This window comes from Orycteropus afer, unplaced genomic scaffold, assembly GCF_000298275.1.
Source record: "Orycteropus afer afer isolate SDZICR_OR568_19922 unplaced genomic scaffold, OryAfe1.0 scaffold00259, whole genome shotgun sequence".
Lineage (NCBI taxonomy): Eukaryota > Metazoa > Chordata > Mammalia > Tubulidentata > Orycteropodidae > Orycteropus > Orycteropus afer.
Window position 1 is genome coordinate 256,526 of NW_006921846.1, and position 10,976 is coordinate 267,501.

Sequence of the window (10,976 nt, forward strand, 5' to 3'; positions counted from 1 at the left end):
TGCAACCTCCACAATGTAATTTGATGGAGCTTTGTACTGCAACAAATAACTCCTTAAAAATAGCTAACAGAAGTAAAAATTATATGCTCAGAATTACTCTGATAAATAGTTTTGAGATATCTCATGCTACTAGCCTAATACCTTAGAAGATATAGTGTCCCTTCTTAAACCACAAGTATCTAAAGACTTTTATTTAAGCCATCTGGTGCAATTGACCATTTGTTTGCAATTTTCAGTATTATTACATATGCCCTGACCATAACATACTACCTGTTGACTACTAACTGGTTGATACATAGGTTTGTTGCTATTTTTGCATGTAGTAAACTTGATCAATTTATTTTGGTATATACCTCTTAGTGCCCTATGCAGAATATTGCTATTGAATGAAAAATTATTGCTAAAGCTATACATGTAAATACAGATAATTTCAAATTGAAAAGAAAAACTAGTATGTTGTGCAAAGTATGCTCACTTTTTGAAAATAATTATAGGTTTAGGTTTCCATGTTTCCATAAGATGAAACCATCTTACTTCAGCTGTGGCAATAAGTTATTACATCACAAACTTTTCACCAATGGTTTGTAAATTAAGAAACATGTATTCTTCATTGCTTTCTTAAAGCATTAATTTGAAGCTATGTGGATTCCACTAAGGGAAGACTGAGTAGAAGTCCCACATAAATAAAAATTATATTAGAAATTTTAGAAAACCTGTGATGATTGTGCATTGATTAATAAATGAAAAGTCTTCTCTTTGACCTTGTTTTTCTATCACTTACTCAATATAATATGCTTAGCTGTTTGCTAAATTAGGTATTGACTGTTTCTTAATACCAAAGAAATATATTTCAGTTTATGTAGTTTGTTGCTATGTAAGTATGTGACCTTTTAACTAATTATGTTTTTCTTTTCTTTTTCTCTCCCCAGAAAGGACGACATGATGAAGCCAATATCTTAATTTGCTTTTCTCAATTATAAACTGTGGTTGTTTACATCTGAAGCAATCATGGTGAATCTGAGGAATGCGGTGCATTCATTCCTGTAAGTGTATGTTACTTATTATGTAACTTTTCAAATAAGTTGGGTCATAATTTCTTGATAAATTCTGAAATATGTAAATTGGGGTATAGATATCATAAACTTTTTTTGTCCACGTTTGAATGCAGATGGAGGATAAGCTCCAATTTATTGGAACTTAATTTATTTATAAAGAAGAGAACAGTAGAATCAGGTTTGAGAAAATGAAAGGACAAATATTCCTACTATATTAGCTTTAATATATTTCCAAATTAAATCCATAAACAAAAAGTAAACAAGAACTTTACATATATAATTTAATTTTCAAAGTAATTATATGATAGAGATCATTCTTATTGTACAGATGAGGAAACTGATATTTTGAGAGGTTAAATGGTCAAATAATCCTTGAGTTTTATACAGCGGAGACATTGGTCACTTGACAAATACCAGAAACGCAGTGACAAAATAATCAAAGCCAAGAGCTAATAACTAGTTTCTGTTTATTTGGTCCTTTATTTGAATATTTACCACTCACATTAAGCACAGATGAGTTGTGATATAGCTCACTGACTCATGTATTATTTTAACTTACTGTTTTTATGTTTCAGGAGAATAGTACATCTGGCACTTTTATTTCCCACCCCCCACACACATATCTATCATTTTAAAGAGTTTGCTGATTATTTTTCATTACTTGACAAAATGTACTATATATGTTTTCTCCCTTTCATGTTGCTTAGAATATCAGATAACTTCGACTTAAGAAGTTATTTTAAGCTTAATGTCTAAAGTGTATTTTCTTTCTATTTCTTGTAAAATGAGAAAATCAAAATATTTTCATGATTTCACCAATGTCTTTAAAGACAAAACCATATTAATAAGCTATTAAGAGAAACCAAGAAAAATAATTTGTACATTAAAAAAATAAATAAAAACAAACTCACTGCCATCAAGTCAGATCCTACTCATAGCAACCCCTCCTTGGATTTCCAAGGTGGTATCTCTACGGAAGTAGATTGCCCAACCTTCCTTCCGAGGAGCGGCTGGTGGGTTTGAACGCCAGCCTTCTGGTTAGCAGTCAAATGCCTTAGGCACTATGTGACCAGAGCTTCCCATTTATACATATACTAGAAAATTATTAAAATACTTTAACTTAAGTTTAAATAAAGTCAATACTTGCTCAGATGAAGTGTTCCAGTTGTAGAACAGATGAGATTTGATTTTGACAATAATAATCATCTAATTTTATTACTCTAAATTTCTCAGATTTTTGGCAATAAACAATGAGTAAATCAGATCATACGTATATTTTCTTTGCATAGAGGTAATACTTTCAGTTCAATGAATAGGTGGATAAGCTACTGAGATAAAAACACTTACATGAAGAACTCATAGATTCTAGATGCTGTGATATTATAGATTCCATCAGACTGATTTCAGACAGAATCTTACTTCAAGTGTTTTGCATAGAAAATTATTTAGCTTATAGTTTCCAACAGAAGAAATTTTCCTATTACGTATAGGAAAAATATCCTCATGTTGTTGCTTAATCTTCATTTAATAGCTATTACTGCATATAGAATACACATAAAGCAGCCACTCACAGATAATATTTCTGGCCTTTAAAATGGAAATTTTGGATATACTTATCTATCTCGTCTATTTTCTTAAGGAAAATAAATATCTTAGTTTTATTAGACATATTAGTAACACATTTTAAGAAGACAGTTAAGAATTTACCCTAAATAAATCTCATATCACCATCATGGTGAATATTTTGGGATGTGCAAAAGACAGCCACATCTATTTCTCTGCATTAGCCTGTCATCCAGCCTAAAATGCCTACTAGTAGAATCTACCTGAATACTGTCATGACAAATGTACGTTTTAAAGACTTAAAAGCATTTAGTTCCTAACATAGCAAAAGCCAGAAACTCACAGATATTAAACATAACTACAGATCATTATGGGGCCTAGAACAAGGCCCACACAACATACAAGTGGGAGGAGTGTCAGGTAGAAGGAAAGTTTATAGCACAAGACAATAAGAAAATATGGAGGACTTTAAAGTCACTCTGGAACTGACAGAATGTAGGAAGAGCTCTACAAAGAAAGAAGTGTGTATTGGTCCCAAAACCCAGCTGTGCTTCTTTCAAAATTTTCCCTGATGTTTGCCTGATGGCAACTTACTTCTTAGTTTTGGATTAGAAGAAGGTGACTTCCAGTTTTCTTGTCAGAGTGCTGGATACTTAAAAGAAAATCTCCTTTCATTCTGTTGTTGGCTGTTTCAGATGATATCTAGAAGAAATTAACATTTTAAAATTATAAACAGTAGATCATTACAGAATATCAAACAATACTGTGGTTTATAATTGCTTGTATGGAATAAAAGGTTAAAACACAGGATTTGGAATCAAGGTCACATAAGCGTGGACCCTGGACTTGCCACACACTGCGTTGCCTTGAGAATGTTATTTAAACTCTCTAAACCTCAGTCTTCCCATCTACATAATGAGTATAAATCAGTAAAAGTCTCACAAGGCTGTTGCATGAAATCAAATGAGGATTTGTATGAACATATATGTGTCAGTAAACAACGTGCTAGACTCATAGTAAGCACTCAGTAAAAGTCAATATTCTTTGGATTAAAAAAAAAGAAATACTGAGATTTAATTGAGAGAGTGGAAATGATGATGATAATGATTGTTGAAGGAGAAGCAATTGTTTTGTAAAAGCAATATATTATATCTAAGCAATATAATGTATATATCTGACAATTTGTTTTTTTCTTTGATTTTCAGTGTGCACCTAATTGGCCTATTGGTTTGGCATTGTGATATTTCTGTGAGTCCAGTTTCAGCTCTAGTAACTGACATTTTCAATACCTCCGATGGTGGACGCTTCAAATTCCCAGACGGGGTACAAAACTGGCCAGCACTTTCAATTGTCGTAATAATAATCATGACAATAGGTGGCAACATCCTCGTTATCATGGCAGTAAGCTTGGAAAAGAAACTGCACAATGCCACCAATTACTTCTTAATGTCCCTAGCCATAGCTGATATGTTGGTGGGACTACTTGTCATGCCACTGTCTCTGCTTGCAATCCTTTATGGTAAGTACTGTTCTATTTGTTTTTTTATTTACATTTGTGTTTGGTAAACACTCAAAGTTAGTTATTTTATTTGTAGCATTTGGAAAATGAAGAAAAAAAGCAAATTGTGCTACAAAATGAATTGAGTACGCTTGTTAAATAAACCAGTAGCAGACTCTTCAAAAAACAAAACATATTTTGTGGAATATTAAAATGGTACATAGATGCTCTATTGCCAAATGTCATTTGCAAGCAATAGAAGAACAATAATATACAGGAGGGGGTAGTGGGAGAAACATTCCTCACACCTGAGATCTGGGCGGTAACATACCTGGTGTCATATCAAATATAAGGAGGGAAAACCAAGCTCATCATCTTTCATAAATATGTGCTAAATAATCCTTTGTAATGTTTTCAGACTAAGTACTCGGTACACAGTAAACAATAATAGCTATTACTCTTCCTCATATAGTCTGTAATTCATGTTTTTGCAAGGAAACGGGGTGTAACACATTAATTATTACATATGTAAGCGCAAGTTCACATCATCACTATAAAAATTCAGAAGTTGAAGCTTTCAGTATATTGATTAGAGAGGATACGTATATATGAGAGATTTTATTATTTTTCTTTTGGTTTTCTGCCATTTCTTTGTTGTATTCATTTTAATCTAAGTTTAATATTTATGACTAACAATCTAAATCACTTATACAAAACTACAAAGTACTTTTACTAAGAAGTTGGAGAGCCCAGTATAAATTTATTTGCTAATATACTCATCTCACAAAGGAATTAAAATAGATTTCCTGTTCCCTGTGTATAATGGAATTACACTAGACAGAATAATATTTAGAGTGTATCAAGTTCTCAAATCTTAAAAAAAAAAGAGGAATGCATCTTGACAGTAATCTCTCATGTTGTTGTTGTTGTTGTTGTTGTTATGTGCCGTTGAGTCACTCCTGACTCATAGCAACCCCTCCTTGGGTTTCTGAGGCAGTATCACTACGGAAGTAGATTGCCCAACCTTCCTTCCGAGAAGTGGCTGGTGGGTTTGAACCACCAGCTTTCTGGTTAGCAGTCAAGTGCCTTAGGCACTATGCTACCAGAGCTCCTGTAATCTCTCATAGGACTTAAAAATTAATTGTACTGCCCTAAATATACAATGGCAATGGATTATCTTAATTGGAATTTTATAAACAGTGTGCTAGGGAAATATTATTATCTTATATTCACTGAGTTTTAATGATGTAGTAACCTCAAATATCAGCAATTTTTACCTGGTCAGTAAGTATTTTGTCACTTGATAGCTCCAAAAGTCTCTAAGAAAAGGTTACTGAAATAGGGAAACTGGTTTACATGCTATATTTTGTCTTGTGGCAACAGTTTTATATTGCCAGCTTATCCCTTAAAAGATATGTGGGTGGCCAAACAGTGGCATCATTATAAATGTAAATCTCCTAACACATCCATTTCCTCACTGAACAAGAATAACAAATAAAGTTAGACAATACCACTACCAAGTATGGAAAATAACCAAATTTTCAATTACCTGTAAGTAGAAAATCAATAGGAAATCACAATGAATTTTCTGTTAGGCACCCATCACATGCTGTTATGTAGATGAAGGGAAATCCAGTAAAATCTGCATGAAAAGAGAAGAAGAGAGTTAGTAGCAATCCTACCATCATCTAAAATCACCCTACGAAAGGAAATCCACCTAAGAATGAAATTACTGAAAAGAAGCCCTCATGCATAAGCAATGGACTTAAAAGAATGCACAAGACTCAAGAAAGAGGTCTTAGAAGCAACTCTTTGGAGGCAGAAAAAGATAAAAAGGAAGGGCAAGGTGACGTCTGAGACATGCTCAGTGAAGGGATAAAGACAAAGGAGGGGAGAATTTATCATCTTACAAGATTTAAAAAAAATGACAAAAAATTTAATGACACATCACCCCTTTCCCTGCTGCCCTCAATATCCCCCAAAAAGTGCCTAAGGCATTTCACTGCTAGCCAGACTTTGGTGGTTCAAACCCACCAGCCATTCAGTGGGAGGAAGGTTGGGCAATCTACTTTCGTAGTGATACTGCCTCAGAAACCCAAGGAGGGGTCGCTAAGAGTCAGGTCCGACTCCAGGGCACATAACAACAACAACATACTTTCTTATGGGAGCTCTGATGGCATAGTGCCTAAGGCACTTGACTACTAACCAGAAGGCTGGTGTTTCAAACCCACCAGCCACTCCTCGGAAGGAAGATGGGGCAATCTACTTCCGTAGTGATACCACCTTGGAAACCCAAGGAAGGGTCGCTATGAGTGGAGTCTGACTCCACGGCACATAACAACAACAACATACTTTCTTACAGGACTTCTGGTAGTATAGTGGCTAAGGCACTTGACTGCTAACCAGAAGGCTGGTGGTTCAAACCCACCAGCCACTCCTCGGAAGGAAGGGTGGGCAATCTACTTCCATAGTGATACCGCCTCGGAAACCCAAGGAGAGGTCACTCACTATGTGTCAGTCCGACTGGACAGCACATAACAACAACAACATACTTTCTTACACTGGGAGAAGAGGGTGCTCTTGAACTTAGAATTTCATTAACCACCTCCAAACTCTAAGCCATAACCATGGAAATTCAGAGATGCAAGCAATCTTCATATATACCAAAGTATTAAAAAAGAAAGCAAAACATGAGAATCAAAACAAGGCAATTGAGGAAAAAAGAAAAAAAAAAAAAGAAAGAATGATCAGGCAGAAGAAAATTATAATACAACATTTCAAACCAAATGAAACATCTCAAAACAAGCATTTGAAGCTATGAGAAAAATACCTTGAAGTCAAAATCTGAAAAATCATAGAAAACCATTAATATTTAAAATTATAATCCAAAGATATTTTCCAGAAGTAAGAGAAAATCTGAATGGGTATATTGATAGGGCCAATCCAGTACCAGAAAAAAAAAAAATTAAAAAACACCTGTAATTATCAATTTCAAGATATATAGGAGACATTAGATTTTAAATAAAAGGAAATAATCCTCAGGGATTCTAGACAAAAAGAAGAAACAATTTATTAAGCAGGAGAATTAGACTGACTTCACACATAACAAAACTAAAAAAGTAAAGCAATGGTGAAACTATGTTTTCAAAAAACTAAGCTATTTGTAGAACATCTTTCAAAGATACAAAAAGCAGATCAATGGTTTCGAGGTTCTTAGGGTAAGTAGAGGAGCTATCATGGCCTAGTGCCTAAGGCATTTGACTGCTAACCAGAAGGCAGGTGGTTCCAACCCACCAGCCACTCCTCAGAAGGAAGGTTGGGCAATCTACTTTCATAGTGATACTGCCTCGGAAACTTAAGGAGGGGTTGCTATGAGTCAGATCTGACTTGATGGCAGTGAGAGTTAGGGTAAGTAGATGATTACAAGTGAGCATCTTTTTTTTTTCTTTTGTTATTATTTAATTGTTCTATATGTTGATTGTGGTGGTGGTTGCACAGATACATATGTTTGTCAAAATTTGAAGAGCTATATACTTTAGTGTATCGTTATAAAATGGTGAGTTTTACGGTATACAAATGTGTCCTAAATATTTAAAAATACTCAGGTAAAGACAGTTTGAAATGATGATTTTATATCGACAAATTGTCCATCAAAGCTATAAAAAGTTTCAATTTTCTGAAAGTCAGAAAATTCTGTACGTATAAGCCCTGCTTAAGAAATGTATGAGTAGATAGAATCCATTAAGAGCTGCCTTGAAAAATTCACAAAAAAGACTGATGATAAGTATTTAACATATAGGTAGTCCCCAACTTTCTGCATTTATGACTATATATCTATATCTATCTATACATATATCTTATCTTTGGTAGTATGTACTACATAAATATTACAGAGGGTAATTTGCCAATGTTATCATTCTGATGCCAGTCCCCAAAGACAAAGATTGGATGTATAAAGATACTGATAATAAAAGGCAATAATAACGAAAACTGGGGGGAATAAAGGGGGGTTTTTAACTTTTGTCAGAACTAACTTACTGTGGAATCATCAGAATGGAACCCAATAGGTTATACTTAGATTCAGAGCTAAGACAAGGGTGGAAAAAAAAGGCAGAAGAATTCTATACTATGTGTTACATAGTATGTATTATGCATTATATGTTCTAAAAATTGAGAAGAGAACTGGAAAGCGAAGAAGAAAATAGAAAAAAAAAATCTTGTTCAATTTTCTATAGCAAGAAGAAAAAAACGAACCAAACCAAACTCATTGCCATGGAGTTGGATCCGACTCATAGCGACCACGCCTTGGGTAACCAAGGCGGTATTGAAATAGGACCATAGGCGGGGCCCTGCCCCATGCTAGTCAGGCCAAAACAGTTTACACACCAAGTAATTAAGAGGAGAGAAAATTATTTATTGCAAACAGCAATGCAAGGAGGCAGGGGTCTATACTCAGATCTGACTCCCCAAATCTCCATTGAATTACAGTTTTTGGAAGTTTCAGAAGAGAAGGTTATACATATTCATAAAAATTTCAGGAATTTGGGTGTGAGATGGTTGATGATTGGCTGAAATTTCCTTCACCTCGGTTTAAAGGGACAGTAGGCTTTTAATTGAGTGCACCTGCGTACCAGATGAGTCACACCGTCTTCCTGTCATCAGCTGATCTGGGCTTAGACAGAGGGGAGAGTGTTAGTTCCCAGGAACTTTGTTCCTCTCTGTCCCACTGCACATGTCCGTGGGCCAGAGTTAATTTTCAAGTTGTTTTCTAAGACACATTAACGTGTTTATCACCTGTGCCTAAGGAACTAGCAGGTAAGAATTTTTTTTGTTCCATTCAGTTCTTAAGGAACCGAGCTTATTGTGTTTACTCATCTGTCTTAACCAGGGTGGAGCAATAGTTGAGGGTGATTAAGTTTACTTATCTATTCCCATCCGGGGTCCTATCTGTTCTAATTATCTGTTTTAACTGGGGTGGGGGAAATAGTTTTGACTTTACTCGGTTTCAGTATCACTAGAGAAGTAGATTGCCCTTCCTTCTGAGGAGTGGCTGGTGGGTTTGAACCACCAGCCTTCTGATTAGCAGTCAAATGTCTTAGGCACCATGAAGCAGAAAGTAATAGATTTAATGAGACAACAGGAGTCTAAGGGCATTAAATATAAATATAAAGTTAATCACTAGAACAAAATAAACGTTTCTAAATACCAAAAGAAATGTAACGAATAGAACCTCCTCCCCCCCCAAAAAAATAAATAAAAATAACGAGAGGAAGAAACAAAATAGAACAAAGTATACCTAACATTATCCTATAATATACTATGATAGAATTTAAACCAAATGTATCAGTAATGTCAATCAGCTTGAATCAAACTGTTCAAAAATAAAAGATTTCTAATTTGGTTTAGAAACAAAAACTCAACTATATGCCACATACAAGACAAACACATAAAACACAATGATTTGAAAAGGCTAAAAATAAAAGGATGGTCAAAGTTGTATCAAGTAAATGGCAATAGTAAGAAAGTAGAAGTTATCTTGATAGCTGGCAAAATAAATTTTAAGTGAAAGAAAGTAGTAAGAGTGAAAAAGAAATATCCAGAGTGAAAACACAGACTCCTTTAGAATAAAATCAAGGAGATTTATTCAAAGTCCAGAGACCAGTCTAGACTGCAGAATGTCCAAAATCTTAAAGTGAAATGACCACTCCGAGGAGTAACAAAGAAACAGCCATTCTTGTAGGATTAAGCTGGGCATGAAAGCTACAATATTATGATTGGCTGGAAGGCAATTGATGAAGTTAAAGGTGGGACATCTCAAAGTGGGGCTTTTCCTGGGATTGGTTGATGACATATATGTCAGATTATATGATTGGTTAAGGGTACATAATTTCCAGCATAGGTGCATTTCAGATGATTAAAAGATTGCCACAAAATAATTACAAGACATGCTTTTCTGGGAACATGCTAACAAAACAGATTTCTCAAGCATACCTTTTCCTGGGAGTCTATTGTGAAGATTTCTTGATAACACTTTGTCTAGAACCTCCGGGAACAGGATGTCTGTAGCCTGCATCTGCTTGACCACAGAAGAAAGACCCTCTTGGAAAAGGCTATCGACATCCTGCAGCTGCCTGGCCACAGTGAAGACTATTTCCTTTAGGGTATATGGTTAAATCAGCACAAAGGTTAACATCTGCTGGGGCTAAAATAGCAAAGCAAATGAATTTAGCTTTAGCATTAGATCAGTCTTTTTACTTCGGGTCCAAAGCCTCAGATTTTGGAGCAGTGATTCAGAAAGGTGCTTATTGATAAAAGCCACCATTCACAACAAAGATATAACAGTTACAAATATCTATACAGCGAAGAACACAGCAACTACTTTTATAAAGCAAAAAGTAAAAGAGATGCAAGGGTATATTAAGGGATTGCTGTCAATTATTAGGTGCCTGTCTACTCAGTTCCAACTCATCATGACTTCATGTACAACAGAACAAAACACTGCCCAATCTTGCATCACCCTCACAATCATTGCTATATTTGAGCCCATTGTTGTAGCCACTGTGTCAGTCCATCTCATTGAGGGTCTTCCTCTTTTTCACTGACCCTCTACTTCATCCAGCATTACATCCTTCTCCAGGGACTGGTCCCTCCTGATAGCATGTCCAAAGTACATGAGATGAAATCTCACCTTCCTCACTTCCAAGGAGCATTCTGGCTGTACTTCTTCCAAGATGTATGTATTTATTCTTCTGGCAGTCTACGGTGTACTCAGTAATCTTCCCAAACACCATAAGTCAAATGCATCAGTTCTTCTGCAGGCTTCCTCATTCATTGTCCAACTTTCACATGCATATAAGACT

The 10,976-nt window shown here is 35.1% G+C and overlaps 1 protein-coding gene across 1 annotated transcript in view; it reads left to right on the top strand.

Moving 5' to 3' along the window:
- The first annotated feature begins 1,008 nt into the window (after positions 1-1,008).
- The window catches only part of LOC103204779 (5-hydroxytryptamine receptor 2C), a 20,746-nt gene continuing 10,778 nt past the window's right edge, over positions 1,009-10,976 (top strand). The window contains exons 1-2 of the mRNA XM_042782194.1: positions 1,009-1,043; positions 3,824-4,137. Of these exons, the coding sequence (XP_042638128.1) occupies positions 1,009-1,043; positions 3,824-4,137 (349 nt within the window). The remainder of the gene's footprint in view (positions 1,044-3,823; positions 4,138-10,976) is intronic.